At 36.8% G+C, this 23,693-nt stretch overlaps 1 protein-coding gene across 1 annotated transcript in view; it reads left to right on the top strand.

Annotated features, from left to right (window-relative positions):
- Window positions 1-23,693, top strand: part of Col1a2 (collagen, type I, alpha 2) — a 36,333-nt gene that overhangs the window by 2,560 nt on the left and 10,080 nt on the right. Inside the window, exons 2-37 of the mRNA XM_013026059.1 lie at window positions 512-522; window positions 1,150-1,164; window positions 1,788-1,823; window positions 2,891-2,983; window positions 4,264-4,317; window positions 7,002-7,046; window positions 7,249-7,302; window positions 7,391-7,444; window positions 7,815-7,868; window positions 8,271-8,324; window positions 8,825-8,878; window positions 10,359-10,403; window positions 10,745-10,798; window positions 10,903-10,947; window positions 11,319-11,372; window positions 11,861-11,959; window positions 12,057-12,101; window positions 12,197-12,295; window positions 12,726-12,779; window positions 12,900-13,007; window positions 13,371-13,424; window positions 13,530-13,628; window positions 14,518-14,571; window positions 15,034-15,132; window positions 15,524-15,577; window positions 16,140-16,193; window positions 16,341-16,394; window positions 16,986-17,039; window positions 18,002-18,046; window positions 19,369-19,467; window positions 20,643-20,750; window positions 21,441-21,494; window positions 22,403-22,456; window positions 23,152-23,205; window positions 23,307-23,360; window positions 23,458-23,565. Coding sequence (XP_012881513.1) covers window positions 512-522; window positions 1,150-1,164; window positions 1,788-1,823; window positions 2,891-2,983; window positions 4,264-4,317; window positions 7,002-7,046; window positions 7,249-7,302; window positions 7,391-7,444; window positions 7,815-7,868; window positions 8,271-8,324; window positions 8,825-8,878; window positions 10,359-10,403; window positions 10,745-10,798; window positions 10,903-10,947; window positions 11,319-11,372; window positions 11,861-11,959; window positions 12,057-12,101; window positions 12,197-12,295; window positions 12,726-12,779; window positions 12,900-13,007; window positions 13,371-13,424; window positions 13,530-13,628; window positions 14,518-14,571; window positions 15,034-15,132; window positions 15,524-15,577; window positions 16,140-16,193; window positions 16,341-16,394; window positions 16,986-17,039; window positions 18,002-18,046; window positions 19,369-19,467; window positions 20,643-20,750; window positions 21,441-21,494; window positions 22,403-22,456; window positions 23,152-23,205; window positions 23,307-23,360; window positions 23,458-23,565 — 2,225 coding nt within the window. The remainder of the gene's footprint in view (window positions 1-511; window positions 523-1,149; window positions 1,165-1,787; window positions 1,824-2,890; window positions 2,984-4,263; window positions 4,318-7,001; window positions 7,047-7,248; window positions 7,303-7,390; window positions 7,445-7,814; window positions 7,869-8,270; window positions 8,325-8,824; window positions 8,879-10,358; window positions 10,404-10,744; window positions 10,799-10,902; window positions 10,948-11,318; window positions 11,373-11,860; window positions 11,960-12,056; window positions 12,102-12,196; window positions 12,296-12,725; window positions 12,780-12,899; window positions 13,008-13,370; window positions 13,425-13,529; window positions 13,629-14,517; window positions 14,572-15,033; window positions 15,133-15,523; window positions 15,578-16,139; window positions 16,194-16,340; window positions 16,395-16,985; window positions 17,040-18,001; window positions 18,047-19,368; window positions 19,468-20,642; window positions 20,751-21,440; window positions 21,495-22,402; window positions 22,457-23,151; window positions 23,206-23,306; window positions 23,361-23,457; window positions 23,566-23,693) is intronic.

The following is a 23,693-nucleotide window of genomic DNA, read 5'->3' as shown; positions in this document are numbered from 1 at the left end:
GACCTTTTGAAAAAGGACATTAAGAATGCTACAGATTTGCTGATGTACTAAGTAACTAAGTCTCCTTTATGTAACATATTTTACTAACTTCTCCCTTTTTTTAGCATTTGAAGCATTAAAAATCATGTAAACCATAAACTATTTCCTTATCAATCTACTGGCTTTATGTATGGTCAGTGATTCATCCAGGCAATTTCCAGCCTAATTGCTAAGCATTAGAAATATCCTTCAGATACATTAATATTGCAGGGCATTAATAAAATAGTAAATAATTAACCATTTCATTCAAAATATATTTCCATATTAATAGTGCAAACAAATCACCCTAGTGCTCCTTGGTATATTTTTAACCTGCATAATTTCTAAGTCATTAGAATAGTCTTAATTAAAAAAAATAACTGGTCCTTTAATTAGATAACTAAATTTTATAAACGTGTATATCTGTTAATTGCTGTTATTAATCACTGAAATGGTCCTAATAATTATTTCTTACATTCCCTTTCTTCTACAGCTTTACAAGAGGTGAGTACTATTATTTTTAGAATATTTTAAGGCTTTTGTTTCCTTGATCACAGTGGTATTTTTGCTGAGAAAGGAAGGTGATCTGGCCTCTCAGGAAAATTGTGAAGGGATATGGTGATCCAAACCTTTCCGGCTTCCATAAAAGGAGCCCACCCCACTTTCCAAAATGGGTGGTGCTACCAAATAAGGCTGGCCTCATAAAGTACCCATAAGAAACTGAGAGCAATTAAACCACTGCTAGTTTGGGTTTGAGCATCAGCTACTATGAAATCCAAGATTTCCCTAAGCTAGAGAAATTTTCAAAAATATTATGAACACATCCTTAGTTCACCAATTGAAATTGCAGCATCACAGATAAGTATATATATATATATATATATGTAATATTTGCTTTTAGATACAACAAAATTTAACTTTTTGATAAATTTGTACATTGTGTTTTGAAATAATCAATGAAGATAGTGAATGAGTGATGTAATACCATCCAAAATACATTTGTATATGACAGCAAAATGAGAGCATGTGTGTGTATATATATATGTCTATGTATAAAATTTTCCTCATAATAATCTTTTATAAATAAAAAATAACTGTTTTATAAGTAAAAAATTGTTTTTTCTCTCCTAGGGAACTCCAAGAAAGGTAAGAATCTAACTTCTCAACAAATCTCTGAAATTAATAGAAATAAACGCTAATGAAATTTAAAGAAGGTAAAGAAAATCTTGGTCTTGACCAAGATTTTGTTCACATGATTATGTATTAGCTAATGCATGAAAGAGTACCTCTGGTGTTTATGGTAAAAAAATTTTATTATCTTCCAAAATTATCTCTAATTACATTTATGTTACACAAATTGGAAATATACATGCTGACAGAAAAAAGACTTATCATTCTTGAGGTGAAATACATTATTAACGTAATGATAGATAGCAAATGAAAACTTTAAAGGACTTTAACTATATAAATACACTGTTAAAGATCTAACAACATGGTTATTTTTACCTACAGTAACCATCTTGGTAAAATTAGTGAGTATAATGTTGGTCTAATGACTAGAAATTATAGTAGCCTCCAGTCTTTCACTTTAAAAATTACATATAATTATAATAAAAACATTATACTTTTATCTATTGTATTATGCCCATTTTTAGTGACTATCTAATAACACTGGTCAGATCATTCTTATCAACTCTTTCTTATCCAGAATGGTTTGTTTGTTCACTAGAAATTACCTAACCATTGTACTGTTTATATATTCCTTGTAGGGCCCCACCGGAGATAGAGGACCTCGTGGAGAAAGGGTATGAAATTTTTGAACTATGAAAGGGCTTTAGCCCATATTTGAATAACCACATATTAGACAATAAAGGAGACTGGTAATTTATAAGAATATTATGTATCCAGATAATTGTACCAACTTTTAAGTAGATAATGTCCTTACAGAAGAGGTGAATAAGCATTATTATATATCATCAATACTCTTTTTAGGCCAACAATACTCTTCTAAAAAAGAAAGACTACTACAGATATAACTATTTCCTTTGCATGGTCTGTCTTTTTTGTTTTTAATTGATCTATATGATGCATACATAATTAGATGTATTTACTCACCACCATACATTATTCTTTTGAGCATGTTTTGTTCCTTTTAAAATAAGATCTCTCATGTAGCTTAGGAACAATAGTATAATGGTAGTAAGTAAAATGTTTCCCTGTCAAAATTCATATATGTAGGAGTCAGGTTTACATTGTCGCATCCTTTTTATTTTTATTTGGCATACGTTACTACTTTGTTTTATATTATTTGCATCAGATAACACTGATGCATAAATATATTTCATGACAATCAAACTACAGTCATATGTATTCTACTCAATTTATATCAATTAATTATCTTAACATAAATTATGTAAATGGTAGAAAATCAGCAGGGTTTTCTATCTTGTAATAAAATGACCTTATCAATTAATCTACTATTCACACATCAATTCCAAAACAATTGAATACATTCATCAAAGTCAGAAACCAACAATCAAGATATATAGTATGCCATTGTGCACTGTGATAAGATTCATAAAATTTAGGTATCATTTCTAACTCTATTTAAATGCCAAATCCCTATACAAATGAATAGTCAATGGATGAATTATTTCTCTAAGAAAACTATTCTGTGCTATTTTCTTGCCTCCATTACTAAAGCATTTTCTAAATAGACCGGAGTCTATTTAGAATGTCAAATTTGGTGTGTATTAAATTCCCGCCTTTCACACACATTGAAAAGTCATCCAACATGAACTCTCAGATCTATTTTTCACATGCTGTATCAGCTTCTGTCTAATCCTATCCTAATTTACTTTATACATAACAGGGTCCACAAGGCCCCCCAGGCAGAGATGGTGAAGATGGTCCCATTGGCCCTCCTGGTGAACCTGGCCCGCCAGGCCCCCCTGGTCTTGGTGGGGTAAGATGGCTTATGAATGTGTAACTTTTCTCTAACTTTAGTTTCTTATATGTCTGTTAGCAGAAAGTTCGTTGTGACATTTATTTTGAGCAATGAAGGGGAAGAAAATCTGCCATTTAGAAATGAGAATATTTTATTTCGTTCCTTTGGTTTCTTCATTCAAGGTTCTGCTTTGCTCATTCTCTTTTGTGAGCTCTTGTCAATTGCAGGACTGATCATTGTGTCTGTCCACTGAAGGTAGCTGTGGCCATCAGCACCATTATTTAATTTGGGGATTTAATATCTTTTATCAGTAAGGCACAAATAGGAGGTGCTGCATTATTAAAGAGTTTGATTAGATTGAATTACATAAGTGAAACCCCTGATCTTAAACAATTTCACAAACATCCTATCCTTTGTTATCCCCCCTCCTTGGCTTGAAGTCTGCTGAACCAACATTCAAAGCAGTTTTAGGTTTAATTTGCTTCAAACTAATTTGAGAAAAGTACATTTCCCTTTTTCATTAATATCTTCTTTTAGCTTTATGTCTTTAACAATGGTATGAGTGCCAAATGGCCTCACTGCAGGAAGGAAAACATATTTGCTTAATTGGTTAGCAGTATGAATCAGAAGCCTGATTCTAACACCCAACTATGCCAATAAAATAAGACCTTTCTCCCCCAAAGATCTTATTATGATTGCTTATCTACTGAGTGCATTAAAAAGCACCTTCTTTAATAGAGCTACTACTCTAAGAGAGATCTTTAACAGTAAAGTTATTTCTTTGAACTATTTTTAAAAAGTTTAATCTTCCAAGGGGCATTTTAATTTAATTTTCCTCTAAATTTGAAAACTCTTTATCTCTTTTTGGAAACTCCAGCAAGAAAAAAGTCCCCAGTCATTTTTGTGTGATTCTCATGGCCAAGAGCAACAGGTAGAAATATGACACTGTCCTCCTGTTCTCTCTTAATCTACCAGGGTCTCTCAGGGACTAAAAGTTTCAGAAGATTCCCTTCCTCACAGTAGAGATGCTGGCAGAAGCAGAAGAACAGACTTCATAGGGCTAAAGTCTGAAAAAGAAGATTTAGGAAAGCTCTCCGTTTTATGCTAGGTGTGGGTTACATGTTAAATTTGTATTTTCCCAAAGTCATTAGGAACTTAGCTCAGTATTCAATTCTTCATCATTTGTAACAAAAATATTGCTCTTCTATAAATAGCAACAGAAAATTTTTTCCAAGTAGAATGGGAAAGTGACCAATAAATCTATGTACTTTGTTTTTATTTTATTTGAAACCCTCTAGATCTTTGCTGCTCAGTATGATGGAAAAGGAGCTTCACTTGGCCCTGGACCAATGGTATGCTGATCTCTTTTGAACATTTGAAAACCTTATTACATAGAGAATTTATGTTAGGTCTCACAATACTACTTATTTAACTACTTAGGTTACTATTCAAGACCAGTCAGATGAATGGCAACTTTTTCTGTATTGGAATCTTTCAAAACCTAAACTTGAATTAGGAACTTCAGATTATCTTGATAAATATGTCTCATTAATAATAGGTCATATACTTATGTCCAGAAACTACCTTTGAACATAATAACTATAATGTAGGCAAATCAATTTAATTCAAAAATATTAGTACCAATTAATGTTTTATATTCTTTAACAGTGCTTGGAATTAATATTTATTAAATTTCTTGACTTGGGCAGGCTAAATCAATAAATTCTAGTCCATCCATTTCATTCAGTGACTGGAGAGTTTAAGACCCTTTCTAAGATCATGCAGGCATGAAGAAAGAACTAGAATTAACCACCAGACAAGATTTGCTCACGTGTCTAGTGTTAAATAGAACATTCAAATTTCTCCAATGGGCTCCAAACTATGTTACACATTTGGCTTCTTGGCTTTCTCACAAGAAATTAACAATAAAATTAACAATAAAATTTCCTTTCTCAATTTTGATGAAACTAACCTTTTAAGAATGTTGATTATAAGTCAATATAGAAGCTAAATAAAATCTAGCATTTATATCACTCAACACAAATATTAGTGTATATATAAAAAGAAAACTTTTACTTCAAGTAAAAACATTAGTTTGATTAAGCACTACAAAATGTAATGCACATTTGATGATTCTAATTACTTATTTTTCAAAAGCAGTTATCTGCCCAGTGTTAACATGATGTTTAAAATACAAATTTTACCTGGGTATGCATTCACTAGTCTGCCTTCAAAAGATCCTCTACTAGAGCTAATGGTCCACAATAAACTAATACACTATAAGGGCAAGATAATATTTTCTGTTTAATTAACACTCTCGCTTGTGAAGTAATGTACCATTAATTGATGGTTTCCAATTTCCTGATTTTTTTCTCTGGTAATTTAAAATGTTCATATCTCAAATGAAAAATTGGAGGGCTGCTTTTGGCTTTGTTTATATTGGATATTTGAAATTAGCCCTTTCTGCTAATGTTGGACATTAGTCAGTTCGAAAGCAGTACCTATTTCTCAAGAAGAAGCAAAGAGGAAAATAAAGCAAGGCACTATAAATGTCACTTTTTAAAACTACATATAAGAAAGGAAAATTAATATGGATTTTAGATTCCCTTGCCTTGGGAAATCTGTCTCTTGGGGGAGGGGACATATTGTATTTTACTTTTAAATGTCAGTGAAATATAATTTCAGCTTGTACATCAACACATGTCCAGAGACATAGGCAATCAACAGATATAATTTCACAAATAGAGAAGATAGCAGTAATAAAGTATTAAAATAATTTCCATGTTGGAAAATCAATAACAACAAATTCCCATGGGATCTCTTTCTGAATTAATGAGTCATCATAGTTCATCTCAGTCTCCACTCAATAATCCACCTTCTATGTAAATGAAATTGTTGCACATGCATGTAAAACTGAGTAAACATAATTAAGAATTTATGCTGTCAAAACATTCTTCTTAATGTACACCTAAACATTATTTCTGTTGAAAAGCAACAGCTTTGTTAAATGTCGAAGCAATTTCTAAGACCAAATAAATCTCATAATTAAATGATATGCATTTTACATAAAATCTGTAGTGTTTCACTCAAGACATTAATACAATGGGGGTAGACTTGACTGCGGTTTTCACGGTTGATAGGTCATGAACAAATTACTCAAGTCATGGACCTGGAATATTTTCAGCATTATGAGGAATAGTTCCAACCGAGGAGCTTGAACAAACATTGATTGCTATGGAGAGGAAGTCAAGAATGTGTAATTAGCTCAAAATCTAATGACATTTTATTTTAACTTCGTTTTGTGTTCTAGAATAAAGCAGATATGGGATCACAATCTGCCTTTGGGCTACACTTTCCATAATCATAACATCATATGGTCGACTCCCCCAGTAAACTGTTTCAATAATAATCTCCTCGCCCCTCCCTTTCCATCCATGTGCATTTGATATTTTCACCAGTCATCAGTAGCCCTGAAAAGATCTCTAAGGTCATAACAAATCTCCCTCTGATCAGTAAGAAGAACTTTTGATTCTTTTCAATGTACGCCCTCATGACAGTAAAAAAAAAATAATAATAACCCATTTCTTAACTAACAGAGACATAGAGAATGTCAAAAGATGGGAGGGATCTATGTAAAATGCTTCATCAGCTACAGCAAAAGAAATTACATATTCTGTACTGTAAAAGATGGTTCACGTCCCTTCATTTGAACCATCTCAATATACCCAACTGTGCACATCCCGAAGAGATCTAGCACCATCCCACCCAATTTTCATCTGGTTCTGCTCATCTGGTAGGGAGATGAGGAAAAGCAAAAGGAGAGACAGTGGAGACAGCCCGGGGTTCTTAAATGCTTCCTTGGAAGGGACAAACACTGAAATAAAACCAGGATGGTTCTTTTCATCTGTTCATTACAAAATGTGTACAGCCCAGTACTGTCTACTCTTTACTCCATTTTCCCTAACCTCACTTACCTGACCTCAACAAAAGGCCAGGACAAACTTGTCGGTACTAACCATATCTGCCTTCTTTACAGGGTTTAATGGGACCCAGAGGCCCTCCTGGTGCTAGTGGAGCCCCTGTAAGTACCAAAGACTCAGAATTTCTCTTAAAAAGGAGAGAGAAGGGGGAGTGAAAAAAATTAAGGCTTGGGCTTGGGATGCAGCTCAGTGATGGAGTGCTTGCCTAGCCTACAAGGACCTAGACTGGATCTCCAGCACCATCAAAAAATGAAAATAAAATTATAAGAACCCTAGGACTGAACCTTTTTTTTCCTTCTTCAGGGTCCTCAAGGTTTCCAAGGACCTGCTGGTGAGCCTGGTGAACCTGGGCAAACGGTGAGTACATTGTCTCCATTGATAGTAAATATCCTTGGAAGTTTGTGAATATATTTCTAATCAAACTGTGGGTCCCCCATTTTCTTAGGGTCCTGCAGGTGCTCGTGGTCCACCTGGTGCTCCTGGCAAGGCTGGAGAGGATGTAAGTGTTACCTTGAAGCTCTTCCCCAAACACCATTTAAAGGATGCCCACCACAAGAATTTCTAGATTGCTCCCAAATAGGCATCATTGGGCTGGGAATGTGGCTTAGTGATAGAGTGCTTGCCAAGTAAGTATTGTGCACAAAGCTGAATATGCCTGACATAACTTCTCTCCATATGGGACCTATCATTTTTAATGAAATATCAACTTACTTATACCTAAGGAAATGCAACTCCTAATTAACTACTTATTGGGTCCATATTTTATGTGGACTTTTTATCTTCTGGTGTGAACACCAGGATGCCCCCCACGTTTGTCTGCTAGTTTATCCATCGTTCCATGTTGACCTTCCAATATTTCCACATTTCAGGGTCACCCTGGAAAACCTGGACGCCCTGGTGAAAGAGGAGTTGTTGGGCCACAGGTGAGACTGTTTTCCACAACATATAGTCCCAACATGAGTCTTCTTAGATCTAAGGTAGTTGCTCAAATAAGCATGTGATCATTGGCAAATAGAGGTCACTGTACCTGTAGTACTGATTGAAGGTATCTGACAATTAAAAAGTCACAAAAAAGAATACATAGATTTTGATTTATGCAAATAATGTAGTATTTGTGATACCAGGCATACTATAAGCAACTAAACTGTGTTTACTACAAGTATCACAGTCTTAGATATCCACAGTACAGCTTTGACTCTGTGCTTAAAAATATACTAACTTCTGATTAAGCCTGAGTTTTGATAAGAGAAATGACTTTGAAAGGATAAGGTGTTGTCTTTTTACTTACAGTGATATTTTATTCACCTTCTGCATTTCTTTTTAAGGGTGCTCGTGGTTTCCCTGGGACTCCTGGACTTCCTGGCTTCAAGGGTATCCGGGTAAGCACATTCTTTATCCCACTAGAGAATGTTGAGTGCTTTATTGGAAAGGAACTCAGTTAAACTCCTGGAGGGCACACCTTGGCCTCCACTTTCATGGAGTTTGTCCAAGGGGAGAAAAAGTTAAAGTATGATACTTGAAAGAAGGGTAGGATGTTGTTTTGCTAATCTGCTCATAGCTACTAAGAAGCAGGATTGCTACTGTACAGAGAAACCATATAGGATATATAGTTATTTCATGGGTGTTTACAATTATTTGAAACTTATAACATTATAAAAGAGGACAAAGACATGGACATGAGTGTCTTTTTCCAACATGCCTTTCTTCTCAAATGCAAGGAGGTGATATGACTTATCTGGGCCATGAACTAGCTCACCTGGAGCTGGAACACTGGGCTCCACTCTACTGCAGTAGTCACAGCACCCACCAAGAGAGAAGATTTTGATTTAACCAAGCCCTGCAATAGAGCAGCACTTTAATAATATCCATTGCCTTTCAGGGACACAATGGTCTGGATGGACTGAAGGGACAGCCTGGTGCTCCTGGTATCAAGGTAACACTGACTTAGAAGCACTGTTTAAAACAATCGAATATAATTCTCTATCATCAATGCAGAATATATTTTGACTGAAGAATATTTACATCCTAAAAAATATCTTATTTCTATTTCTACACTTTAAAAACCCCTAATGATACAAGATATGCGATTTCAGGACAAAAAGGCCAATAACTAATATTTATTACTTTAATATTTATCATATTGGATAATGGTTTCTTCCTCCATTTTATCTCCACCTCTCATAGTTTTAATCAATGCCAAAATAAAAGTAAATAAACATATAATCTGATATTAGAACACTATGTGCTATTTTAAGCTGTAAATTCTTTTTTACCATGCACTAATTAGATAGGTACATTCATGTCACAATACACTTTTCAACCTCTTTCCTGTGATTTATCTGTATGTACTCAAAAAAATTTTTTAATTAGGTAATTAAAGTCTCAGAAGTGTGTTATCTCTTGGCTAGGCTCTTCTCTGACAACGTTTTCAACTATGAAATGTGCTCTTTGCTATTAAGGAGATAATGCGATATTAAAGTGAATACCAATATAATTACAGATTAATGAGTAACGAATACTAGCAAGAGCAGAAAGGAGTGTGAATATGGAGAATCTGTTCTAACTTTCCAGCTGCCACAAAAATGGATAAGGTCAAACTCATTCTCCCAGGAATCCAATATAACAGCTCAGACTACTAATCACAGTACCATATAATGCTAGAGCTGGAAGGAGCTCTGTGGATTCTCACAGAGAACAAGGGAAACTAACTCAGTAAGAGCTAGTGACTTGCCCAAAGTCATGCACTTAGTGGTTAGAAAAGTGTAGGCTCCACTTCCTGGTGTCCACATTGGTGCTAATTTCCAGACAAAATACTTCACATAGAATGACAGTCTCAGGAACCATGCTTCTTCTAGACCTTAATGAGATTCATCTGGAAGGAAAGATGTTTCATATGTTCCATAGTATGTGTGGGACTACTACAGACACTATGGTTTTTACTAAACATGAAAGTATAGATTGGAAATCCTATGACAGCTATGAAAATAGTATTATGAAGCTTCAACTTCTCATGAGGTCTTATGAAAATGACAACATTAAGTGCTCAAAATAACTTAAATATTCAAGTGCATTCATATTGAAAGCAGATATATTGTCTCTTTTTGCGATTCCATTCCTAATATATAAGCTTATATATATAGTCTAATATAGTCAAATAGCAGCATACCTCTGGTACCTTGATATTTGGTATATTTAAATAAAAACTCACACTTTAGAAATTTATATGTGTCTGGGATAATTGAGAAACAATCTAAGTGTGTAAGAAATGTTCAAAATACATGAATGGTTCAAATTAAAATAATATGACAGAATATATGTAATCATATGTACATATATACGTATTATATTATAATGAACAAAAATACATGTACATCCATATAATGAACAAAACCTCATTTTTTTTCTCCATGTAGGGTGAACCTGGAGCCCCTGGTGAAAACGGAACTCCAGGTCAATCAGTAAGTAGTGATTACTTTATTGCAGATTTAAATGTGTACAATCTTTATCGGCTGGAACTTCTTTAATGTTTTTGCTATTTACCATTTCACTAGGCATTGTATTCTCTGATACTTTTCTAATAGCCTTTTGCATGCTTAATTGAAATCCATTACCTTTTACTTTGTATTAGAACAAGATTTATTTGTTCTTAGTGGATTCTTGCGTGTGTGTGTGTGTGTGTGTGTGTGTGTGTGTGTGTGTGTGTGTGTGTGTGAAATTAGACATAGACAAAGCAAATGCTGTTTGTAACTTTTTTAAAAAATAGCATTCTGGATTTTATTGGACATATTTCTACTTGTAGGGAGCTCGTGGGCTTCCTGGTGAGCGAGGACGGGTCGGTGCCCCGGGCCCAGCTGTAAGTGTCTCATTTTTTGTTCATTTTTTTCTCCCTTTAATTTATCTTCTGAAGTCTGCTCTTTAACTTACCACCTGACTTTCTTTCTTGGTGCTTTTTCCTAGGGTGCCCGTGGCAGTGATGGCAGTGTTGGTCCTGTGGGTCCTGCTGTAAGTTTTAACAATGGGGACTTTCAAAAGGTTGAACGTATGGAGCAGGAGCTGTCTTGTTTCTTAATTTCCTATGGAATGCCATTATTTTAGACACTTTGCTAAATGTCCTATGAGATTATTTTTAAACAGTATAGGTTATGTATAAATACTGGATTGATATATAAAGTAAAATTTACCTTACACTGGTTACTTTGACAAGTTTTCCTTGAGACCCTAATGTCAACAGACCAGAAATCAGGTTCTTCTTTAACTGTATGCATAAGATCAAGACACTAAAAACCACTTCAACCTTCTTATGTTGTTGTTATCATCATTGTTTTCTTAATTTACATAACAGGAAATTTCTTCCACCTTCTTCTTTATTCTAGGGTCCCATTGGGTCTGCTGGCCCTCCAGGCTTCCCAGGTGCACCCGGTCCCAAGGTAAAAACACTGGTGACCATTGTCTGTCACTATCTTGATAAACACTGCAATAGAATGCCAAAGATCAGAACTGTGTTTGCAGAGAGATCATTACAGAGGTTACCTTAAATAGCCTTCCCTTCAGTGACTCTAGAATGATCAGTTTTCTTAATCCAAGTTTGAAATAGAACATCTAACTACACTTGCACACTAGAAGCATAGCATGAAAATGGATTCTCTGCAGCCCCTATGAAATAAACTCCAAACTTGTCAGGACTACTAGGAACCACACTTAACCACCAAGAGACAGAGATGGGGTTGGCATAGCCAAATGGCAGAGTTAGGCTAGGAATGTTAAACCGCCATCCCTAATCGAAAATCATGGATCATAAACCAGAAAAGGTAAATGATTGTAATTCTGAAGCCATTTCTTAAAATGTTGTGTACTGATGGCAGAGAGAAGTGGTATCATTATTTGCTGGCTAATTCCTGGTTCCTTTTCCTTTTAGGGTGAGCTTGGACCTGTTGGCAGTCCTGGTGCTTCTGGTCCTGCCGGTCCCCGTGGTGAAGTGGGTCTTCCAGGTCTTTCTGGCCCTGTTGGACCTCCTGTGAGTAGCCTTACTGAGTGCAAGGATAAAGATGAAGTCAAAGGAGACCAGAAATGGTCCAATTAAGTGTTACCTTTCTCTTTCCTCTTCCTTCTAGGGCAACCCTGGAGCAAATGGCCTCACTGGTTCTAAGGGTGCTGCTGTGAGTAAAATGTGCAGCATGGGTTTAATGGCATTTAATGTGTGCGGACTCTCCACCTCGCTCCCTCATGATGGACACACTTTGTTTTCCACCAGGGCCTCCCTGGTGTCGCTGGAGCTCCCGGCCTCCCTGGTCCCCGTGGTATTCCTGGCCCTGTGGGTGCTGCCGGTGCTACTGGTCCTAGAGGACTTGTCGTAAGTGGTCATAGCCATGGCTTTCGGCATGCTAAAATACACACTTTACCGTTGTCTTTACCAGCTTTATTTCTTCCTATTTTCCTTCCCTGGTATTTCTAGTTTATATTTTTAAAATAATTTTATGTACAGACATGTACATTCTTCTCTTTCTCTTTTTCACACACACACACACACACACACAGGCACACACACATGCATGCACACATCCTCCTATTCTAAGCTTTTTCCAAGATAGATGAGACCCAGTTCTACAAATTAGTCACCATTCCACCATCACCATTTCATTCCCGGTAGTCCATTTAAGTATGAACTTAGAGAACTGAAGTCTCTCTTTATCTTAACACACAAATATTCCAAATTACGTGTATGCTAAAAGAGTTCTAACTAACATTTGTCATTTGACCACGGTTTTTATGTTGGATCTTAGGGTGAGCCTGGTCCAGCTGGCTCCAAAGGAGAGACTGGTAACAAGGGTGAGCCTGTAAGTAGTTCTCTGATCACAATTTTGTGGGCTATCCTTTCAATGCACTTTTATATCTAGCAGGATACAATATAAATGTTTTTTTTCCTTTTCTTTTCTCTTGTTCTTTTCATTAAATAGGGTGCTGCTGGTCCCCAAGGCCTTCCTGGCCCCAGTGGTGAAGAAGGAAAGAGAGGTTCCAATGGTGAACCTGGATCCGCTGGCCCCGCAGGACCTCCTGGGCTAAGGGTAGGTTCCAAATGTTTCCACAACCCAGATACACTACAGGCAGATGATAACACCCTTTAATTGGGAATTGGTCAAAATTGCTGAGAGCATTTTTCTAGATGAAAGAAGCATCTGCTTCCCATCTGTTTTATTAAATCAGTGACTCTCAAATTTGGTATGTTATAAAAGTAGTTCAGAAACAATGTTGACCTACTTTTGCAAGATGCGCTTCCACATATTCCCTTGGGTTTGGGTGACAAAGTTGGGCTTGGTTTGTGTTTTCCGTCTTCTCTGTAGGGATCATGCCATGTTTTAACGTGCTTTGCCTTATGGGATTCAAGGGTTTTCTCCTGATTCCTTTCTGGTTCATGGACTCTTCTGCAGGGTAATCCAGGTTCTCGTGGTCTTCCTGGAGCTGATGGCAGAGCTGGTGTCATGGTAAGCTGTCCATCACTAATTTCTGATGAAGAAGCTAGATATTTCTGGTGATGGATGGGTCATAAGCATTATCATGCTCTTCATTCATTCTTTTTTTTAAAATAGGGTCCTCCTGGTAATCGTGGTTCAAGTGGTCCTGCTGGAGTCCGAGGCCCCAATGGAGATTCTGGTCGTCCTGGAGAGCCTGGTCTCATGGGACCCCGAGTAAGTATCAGATCATTCCTCAGCAAGTCAGATCTGTCACCCTGTCCTTTTTCAAAGGGTTTAGTTAACTTTGAAGAAAAAGATAAAAATATCTAAAGAAAATTTTTGGTGATCTTGCAGACAATTACTTTTTCATTTAATTTCATCAAATCTCTGTAGATGTTTTTATGTTCTTATTGCATAAACATCTTGTTTATTACTTGACAAAGGGTTTTTAAATTTTTCAGAGAACAGATCTATTTCTAGTATATCAATTAGACTGATCCTCCTATCAGCATGAATCTTTTAATATGTGAGCTTTGTATAAAGTGTTCATACAATGTATGAGGGCTATACATTATTAGTAATATATTAGATTCATAAGTGCAATCATTTTTCCAGCAACCACAAAGTGTTATAATGTATTCAGCATCATACTATCTATGGAGAAATGACCTTTAGAGCTATAGACACTCTGACCCACAGCAATACAGTAATTTTTTGTCCCATTATCTCTTATGGGTGAATATGGTCTGTAATTGCACCATAAACAAATAATAGAGATGCCAAATACAGCAGTAAAAAATCCACTTTGGAAATGGCTTACTAAAAGTATTAGTTTTTTTTCTTTTATGGGATAAATACCATGATACATTTTGCCCCCATAGCCAGCTGCTTAAAAGTTTCTTGTGATATCTGGAAGTGGATCAGTTACACTAAAATTTAATAAAGGAAAAAGGAACACACACAAACATACACAAAATAGGGAAAAAATTCAGAGCTCTTTTTGTACCTTCTGTCTAATAGCTAATATCCCTAATAATGTACATTCGGCAATAAGCAAAAAGTGAGGGAAAACTACGTTTTTGAGATTTCAATTAATCTGAAAGCATTCTTATTTGTTTGGCAGGGTCTTCCTGGCTCCCCCGGAAGCGTTGGCCCAACTGGTAAAGAAGGTCCTGTCGTAAGTATTGTTCATATCCTATTATATTTTCAAGGACACTTATTACACCCTTATCAAGTCAATTTTGTGGCTTATTTATACATGAATGCATTGAAAATAAGTATCAGCCACCTACATCATCTGGGAAGGCAGAGTAATAGATTGTAATTATGGAGTCCAAATGAACACAGGACTGAAAGCAGAGAAGGGGAAAAGAAAACCATGGCAGGGAAAATTGAAACAGGTGATGAGGGTATGGGAAGAGTGAAGAGAAGAAAAATTGCCTACATATGAGATTGAATTGGGTGTGTGTGTACTGACATCCTATTTAGAAAAGGAAAATTGATTCATAATTTATTGACAATTTATATGAGAGGTTCTATGCATTCGAATAAACGATTGCTGTTTCATCCTGTGGCAACATCATACGCTTGAGGTTGGGAGACAGGTATATGCTGAGCGAACTTTTAACTCTGGTTTCAGGGCCTTCCTGGTATCGACGGCCGGCCTGGCCCAATTGGCCCAGCTGGAGCAAGAGGCGAGGCTGGCAACATTGGATTTCCTGGACCTAAAGGCCCCACTGTAAGAATCATCAGAACTTCCTTTCTCCTCAGTATTTGTTTAGGACATTTCACAAGAACTCCTATTTCTCTCCTGCTTCTCAGTCTAGTCTACCTCAATACAGGACAACTAGAGGCCGTGTGTCACATTTAAATTATACTTTTACCAAATTATCATAACCAGCTGAAAGACCACTTCCTAAATCTTATGCTTCCAAAGATACAGTGGCCTCCTGCTGTGTATGGAGCCTCTTACTGTGTATGAGGATGGATCATGACTCAAATTATCAGTTTTTTTTTTAATTAGGAAGCTCAGAAAAACAAGCAAGCAAGAAATCAGCATTTCAGAACTGTTCTCACTAATTGGATGCTAAATTTGTAAGACTGCTTTTTGTTTTTAATCTTTATTACAGGGTGAACCTGGCAAACATGGTGATAAAGGTCATCCTGGTCTTGCTGGTGCTCGGGTAGGTGCTGATGCCAGAGAAATCTATTTACATGGAAGACACCCAAAAAATATTTCCTTTAGGGTTATGGAATATCATCTGAGATTTTCTTTCTAAGATGGTATCCTCAAGGGTCCTATGACCATTGTAAAATAGCACATATAAGGGGAAAAACAAAGGAGGGGATAACAATGGTCATACCCATTGCATTACATAACATTACCGTGTAACCCCTCTGAACAGTATCTTTACAATAAAACATATATAAATATATATACAATCAAAAAGATAGCACACAGGGAAGGCAGTGAGCTATAAGACAAGGATACTAAAAAAGCCTATGGCCTTTAATTTATTCACTGTGTCATTATGTGGTAATATTCTCAAGCCTTAATAAATCTCTTCCAACCATGGACTTCCCTTGAAACATATCAAAACTGAGTAGTCCACATTCAGGCCTTGGAGTTTAATTCATGCCAAAATGAGAGTTTGGCTTTGAGGACTTAACTGTAAGGTTTCTTTGAAGCATCTTAGACTGCTTGTCCCTCATGTAACCATCAAACTTTCTATTGAACATTTTTAGGGTGCTCCAGGTCCTGACGGAAACAATGGTGCTCAGGGGCCTCCCGGACCCCAGGTGAGTATTCCTCCCACTCCCAAGCCCCACAATGGAAGGGATCGGGTCCCTTAAACTCCCATGGCCATTTTCTAGTCCAAATATTGGATAGCCAGGAGGAACCTGGGCAAGCACTGATATTGATGCTGTCTGACTTGTTACTTTCAGGGTGTCCAAGGTGGCAAAGGAGAACAGGGTCCTGCTGGCCCTCCAGGCTTCCAGGTGAGTCACACACATTTAAGCTTCTGCCCATGGCCACATTCTCTACTATAATTCACTGTCTCCTTCTCCCCTGCCACACCAAACATGGCTTCAGAACTGAAGCAGAAGGTGTTTTTGTTTTAAGTTTAGCAAGGAGTTTAGTTAACAAGCTAGAGAGATATAGAAATGCAAGAGAGAAACATCTCCTGCTTCACATGTTGATGAGTGGTCCTTCTCTCTTAATTTCAATGTGGGGACTTGAATTCTTACCTAGACACCCAGTCATTCTTACCTAGACACCCAGTCATATGACCTAGAAACCCCTAATCATTTTGCTAAGTTTCCAAGTACAGAGACAAGGGGTAATATAGGTCTTGTTATTATTCCAAGCCATGGAGACAAATGGTCTAAACCTACCCAAATACACAGGGATGATAGGTAACTTCAGGATATCCATTTGCCAGACTTACACAATGCAGTTTGTCAAAGAAAACTTGTGGAATTCATGATCCTGCCCAGACTGATGTTAAGTCATTTCCCCCTTAAATCTGATTATGAGCAAATCCATTACACATGATGATAAGATTGAGGTTTGTATGTTTTTTCATTTAGGGTCTGCCTGGGCCCTCAGGTTCAGCTGGAGAAGTTGGAAAACCAGGAGAAAGGGTGAGTAAACCAAGTGATAATGAATTCACCTAAAATTAAGAATCTTCTTCTGTTCAATGACTTATTGCAGTGTCACTCCAATATGCAAAAGGAAATTTCATATTTCATATGTTAATGATAGCGTTCTCTCTAGTTGGTGCTGAGGGAGAGAATAAAACAAGTTACTTATTTTACTTCAAATTACTTTGTTTTATGGATGGAATGAAACATCACATTATGAAAGTAAGCCCTATTGATGCACATTTCATATAATAGCTTTACTTTTTGTTTTGTTCTCAGTAATATTAAAATACAGATTATTTCCTTCTCCACAGCAAAAACATAAATGCACTGATTTTCCATCAAACCAGACTCTGAAAAATTGCTTTTAATGTTTATCTTGGCATTCAGACGTAACACTGTTCTCCACAATCAGAGCATGAGTTCTGAGTCATTTTCTCTGTAATTGTGATGAATGTGCCTCCATTTAGTTCCATTCTGTGGCCTGGTCTCCTTTGTCAACACTGGGGCACATTAAGGAGACAGCTGGTCAGTAATAAAAGAGATACACTTGGGTATACAATTAACTAGCTAATATACAGAAGAATATGATAATTTCTGTTAAGAAGGCAGTCTGTTATATAACTAAAAACAGGCAATGTCTGAATTTGTTCATTACTATTTATCGTATTATCAAAGGCAATAGTCTGCTTTGTCATTTTTCAAAGATACTGCTGCAAAATTGAAAAATGTACATTTGCTGATACCAAGTTCTAGCACAGGACCATCTTTGATATCAATGGAATTCTCTTTTTATGCCTTCCCTAGACAACTGAAAGTTCTGTATCTTTAAGCATTTCTGTAGGTAGTGCCCCTGTAGGTTTATATAGTTCTTTCGGAACCCTTTAAATATCATGATTACAAACAAATTTAGAGATCACACAATATATTCCATGCTTTATTTACTTTTGTGTTTTGCCTAGGGTCTTCCTGGTGAATTTGGTCTCCCTGGTCCTGCTGGTCCAAGAGTAAGTGCTACTTGGTTTTCATAAAGTTCTGGCAATCTGTTTTTAAAAGGAGTAATGAAGTTACTGATGCCTATCCTTACAATAAGATCCTAGCCCTCTCCTGCAATCGGATCTGATCTGTAGGCAATACTAGATACCTAAATAAATAATAAGCTTTTTGGTTTAATTGCTCATATTTCTTATGCAATAACTACACGTACAAGAAGTATAAGTGAATTAATATATGTATTATAGCAGTGACTTACACAAACAAGTATTATATAGGTGAGTCACTGCTCAGCTTGAACCAAGGGAAAATAATACTATCTTAGAATTTGAAGTCAACTTTTTGCAACGCATGTTGATGCACAAAGTCTAAAGCTGAACTCATGAGTCGAGTTCTTATTACATTGTTTAAACCTTGGTTTGACTCTAGAACCATTCTATATATTTGGTCATTATTTTTAGAGAATCAACTTTTACCCTCTTCACATCCCACCACATAGAGTAATGAAAATTAACTGAGCACTAAATTCACCTTCACAACGTATCTTATAACTTCTGTGTTGCTCCACCATAGAATCTGTGGTTTCAACTTTAAAATAGATGGAATTATCCATGTCTGAATACATAAATAAAATACACAAATAAAATGATTTTTGTCTATGTATAATAGCATACGTGGGATGATTTAAGGATTGCAGTTAATGTATCACATTGTATTACTAGATAGGAAGACCAAAACTCATTTCATAAACCGTAGTACCATGGAACCACAGCTATTGAGAGGTCCTTTGATAGAGTTGCAATGTGGATCTTCTGACAAATATTCTGGGCCAGAGAGTGTCATGTTCTACCTATATTTAGAGCAAATTTGGAGGTAAATGGATTAACTTGTAAGGCCCCAGTTGAATATTATAAGTGTTGTATCAGTGCACTATTTAAAAGGTGGTAGAGATAAAAGAATATAATCTTACCTATCTATACCTGACACATAATCTAAAGCACCACAATCTTTTCCTTTAACTAGAATGCATAACTGACATTTATTTTTACCTGTAGAACTATTACAGCAAAGAGGATTTTTTAAAAAAGTAACCTATTTCTAAATAATTATGCCCTAGAAGCAGCACATTTTGGTATTATAGCCCCAGAACTTTGAACTGAGACAACAGGCATTTTCTATCTCTTCCCCCTCTCTTCATTTCATCAGTGGATAAATTACAAAGGAGATTTTAATTTGCTGAAAATGTGAAAGAATCAGGGCTAATGATATAAACAAACATGGGCCACAGGGCATAAAACAGTGTCTCTAAAAGCAACTTGTCATTTCTTCTTTACAGGGGGAACGTGGTCCCCCAGGAGAAAGTGGTGCTGCTGGTCCTTCTGGTCCTATTGGAAGCCGTGGTCCTTCTGGACCCCCAGGACCTGATGGAAACAAGGTAACTTTCTGTTTTGTGGATTAGCTGCATGACCCCTGTGTCCTAGAACAACTAAATCCTTTACAATAGAAAAAAAATGTCTTCAGATTTCATTTATTTCCAATTCTGTAATGATCCTCAAATCAACACATAGCAATTTACTGCTGACTCCAGGGTACCTGAACTATTTCAAAAGAGAAAAAGTGTAGTGGCAAGGAGGAGAGTGTTCTACAAACAATAATGAATTAGTAATTAGTGTCCGTTTTGCCTCTTTTCTCATTACATCATTTAAACCTTCATTTGGCTCTAGAACCATCCTTTTTATTTGACCATTATTTTTAGAGAAGCAGCTTCTACCTTTTCACATCCCACCATATAGAGTAATGAAAATTAACTGGGCACTAAATTCACTTTCACAACAGGTCTTAAAACTTCTATGTTGTTCCACCAGAGAATCTGTGGTTTCAATTTTAAGATATGGAATTATCCATGTCTGAAAATGGATTACTTGAACCACAATAAAAGAAGGCAAATCATATTACTTCTGATTCATACCTTCCAGGACAAGAATGTGAAGAGTAGTCACAAGAAGCAATTTTAGTATGTGGAATGGTATAAAAGAGAAAAAATTGAAACAAGATAAGAGGGAGAGAAGAAATGAGAAAGGAAATATAGTGGTGTTAGATGGTGTTTTCTGAGGGATCTATTCATTGCAGGGGCCAATAGACAGGTTTTAAGTACATAGAACTGTAAGGTTTATATAAAAATGGAAGCTATAGTCTCCATTCTTAAGTATACTAAAACACAAACATTTCCCCAGTTGACAAGGTTTTGTTCCATGTTTCTTGCCTGGGCTAAGAGACTTATCCAATAAAGGCGATTGTGGGCAAACACTTTTCAAGCTCAACTTCCCATTAACCTAATCTCTCCTCTTTCCACATCTTCCTCCCTTAAGAGGATTGGGAACAGGTCAAAGAAGAATCACAGCCACCCACTCCCACAACCCTCTTTGCTTTAGTCATCCTGTCATTAATAGTATCTCCTTGTTATATTCTTTCTCTTCTCAATGGCCCTCTTTTGTGTCACTAAGCAAGCAAGAATGCTATTAAATGTTTAAATTGGAAATCCAAGAGGCTGAATCTCCACTTTCTTCTTTTGCTACTGAAATAATTGATTTCACATGTATTTGTTTCAAGGGTGAAGCCGGTGCAGTTGGTGCTCCTGGCAATGCTGGTGCATCTGGTCCTGGTGGACTCCCAGGAGAGAGGGGTGCTGCGGGGATACCTGGAGGCAAAGGAGAAAAGGTACCCCGTCCGTATTAGAGACCATGCACACCATTGGTGATCTCAAGCAATTAAGGCTGAACAATGTTTGTGGGGTTTTTTTGGGGGGAGGGTGTTTTGTTTTTTTTTGTTTTGTTTTTTTTACAATTCTTGGCAGGTAGTCTGGTAGCATTTTGACATCTATCTATCACGTTTCCCTCTGCCACTAAACACCTACACACTTCTGAACTCACTAATCTGGCAAAATTTCTTGCTACCATGGAATTTCATACAAACAGATGGTGTTGAGTAATACATGAGGCTCATTTTAATGCCACTAACAATAATGCCTCATTCTGCCCTAATTAATGGGAAGAAGCTATATTGAACAGCTGTCAAGCGTGCTGCTGCATTAGTTATGCCATAAAAGTGATCAGGCACCGCAGCCCGTTGTGATGTTGCCTCACAATTCTGTCCACATGAATTTGTACCTTGCTTGATTATGTATCAGAAGGGTGTATCGGAAGCAGAAAAAAAAAGGTTCAGTGATATTCTAGAGAGGACTTTGCTCTTATTTCTCCTTCATTCAACACCCTGTAGGATTGAAAGTTCCTCAGTCTTAAATAACTAACAGCATCATAACATCCTCTGAAAAGAAAAAAAAATCACCTCCAACAAAGTCTGATTTTAAAACTTGGTGCCAAAAATGTTGCTCTTGCTTTATACTTTCAGGGCGAAACTGGTCTCAGAGGTGAAATAGGTACCCCTGGCAGAGATGGTGCTCGTGTGAGTAAATTTTTACTTTGTACTTAGATCTTTGTTTAACATTTTCCTTCATTTCAATTGAGAAAGTTTCCAGAATAGAACCATTGGGGGGAAAAAGGAAGCAGGGAAGAAAGGAATTCAAGTTTAGTGAAATAGTGTTCCATTCCTTTCTGGATCATTAATAATATTATTTTACATGTTCCAACAGAAAAATTCAATTAGGCATATCCCTTTGAAAATCACAACCTGAATTTACTACCTCCCATAGTTTTAAGTATTCCAGTTACAAATTGCAGACCCAAAGCTCAAGGTTTAATAAATAACATTTAATGATTGTTTTTAAGTGGTAAGACTGCTTCAAGAAATAATATTTATCTTAAAAAATAAAAGCCAGAACCCCTAACAAGGTGTTACAGCTATTCACATATGTGCCTTAGGGATTCTGTCTAAGAGCAGCCTTAATGCCAAGGCAATGACAAAAATATATTATCTAGGTATAATTACCCAGAGGTATTTCTAGGCCAATCTAGTTGAGTTCTTTTCACCTCTCCCTGTAGCTGATTCCTAGTAGTCTTTTTCTTGAATCACCCAATTCTAAGGATCCCAAATAGCACTACTCATTTGCTGTTTTCCAGAGACTTCTACAAGAGTTCAACTCTCCCTAATCTCCAGCCTGCCCATGCCTTACACATTTTTACAACCTTTATTACTGGAGTGTTTTTGTCCTCCAACTAATTTTAAGATAGGTCTTAATATTATTGTCTCTTTAACAACTGGAACAGAAATGTATCAGGAGCTTTCTTAGTGATCAACTAACATGTGTAATATAAGTATTCAGTCACTGTACACACTCAACAGGAGAGAATGACAAGTTCACTTTTGATGGAGTGGAGAGTTATTAATAAAACATGTTTCCTTGTTGACATTAGGGTGCTCCTGGTGCTGTAGGTGCCCCTGGTCCTGCTGGAGCTACAGGTGACCGAGTGAGTATTCATTTTCATGTATCTGTCTTGAACTGATAGCACTGACTAAACCTTTCCTGCCCATGCTAGTCCCCAAGAGCTCCAGCAATTCATTTCTACAGCTTGGTAGAACAGCCACATATTTAAAATCCTGTGGTAGGGCAGCAGGAAACAAATGCTATGTGTTTAAAGTTCTCTTTCCCATCTTATAAATGTGCTAGCAATCTGATCTATACATAATCCCTGTCATTTGTTTTAAAGACTTTCCCTGTTGCCCATTAACAATATCCTAATGCACTAAGCCTCCTCAAAGCTTTCAATTATTTAAGGAAATCAATAAAATACATAGCATGCCTATTTCACATCAAACAGACCATTTAAAACATGCCTTATTTATTGTATTGCAAAGATTGCAGCTAATAGATCAGTCCTATGTCCATCTAAAAATTAAACTGTCCTTCTTCTGGTATGGTGGGTACTGACTTATAGTGGTCTGTAACTGTACAGCCAATACCACTTAAACTCTTAAAATGAATACAACAATATGAAGAGGAAGAATCCACTTCATTTTCCTCTGAGATGTCCATTAGTTATCTCTTCCAGGACAACTGCTAACTCTGACAATAGCCCACTGTTTCCTAATGTTCTCTGTCCCTTCCATTCCTGGAACACCTGTGGAAAGCACATTAACAAACACATCTTCGGTCCCGTTACAGGGTGAAGCTGGTGCTGCTGGTCCTGCTGGCCCTGCTGGTCCTCGAGGTAGCCCTGTAAGTAGAAATCTGTCATTTTGACACTCAGGTCTCAAAACCCATAGACATTTATGAACCTAAGATTTGCTAAGACATCTTAAATCCCTTTTCCTCCATAGGGTGAACGCGGTGAGGTTGGTCCTGCTGGTCCCAATGGATTCGCTGGTCCTGCTGTGAGTATCACATAATGAAGTTTCATCTGTAGATATCCCAAGTTGGAGAGCAGAGTGAGTCAGACTATCAGAGCTATTAACTGTTCCTCTCCAACAGGGTGCTGCTGGTCAACCTGGTGCTAAAGGAGAGAGGGGAACCAAAGGACCTAAGGGTGAAAATGGTGTTGTTGGTCCCTCCGGTCCCGTCGGAGCTGCTGGCCCATCTGTAAGTGAATTCTGTGTTGTTTAACACAGTGTTTGTACATTCCTCTAGATTATATACTTTCACACATATCAGTTAGTGCCCACTGTATTCCAGGAACTATACACGGATTATTTTTAATTAACAATTTA

Source organism: Dipodomys ordii, unplaced genomic scaffold, assembly GCF_000151885.1.
Source record: "Dipodomys ordii isolate 6190 unplaced genomic scaffold, Dord_2.0 Scaffold90, whole genome shotgun sequence".
Classification (NCBI taxonomy): domain Eukaryota; kingdom Metazoa; phylum Chordata; class Mammalia; order Rodentia; family Heteromyidae; genus Dipodomys; species Dipodomys ordii.
This window is presented reverse-complemented; position numbering and strand designations above follow the sequence as displayed.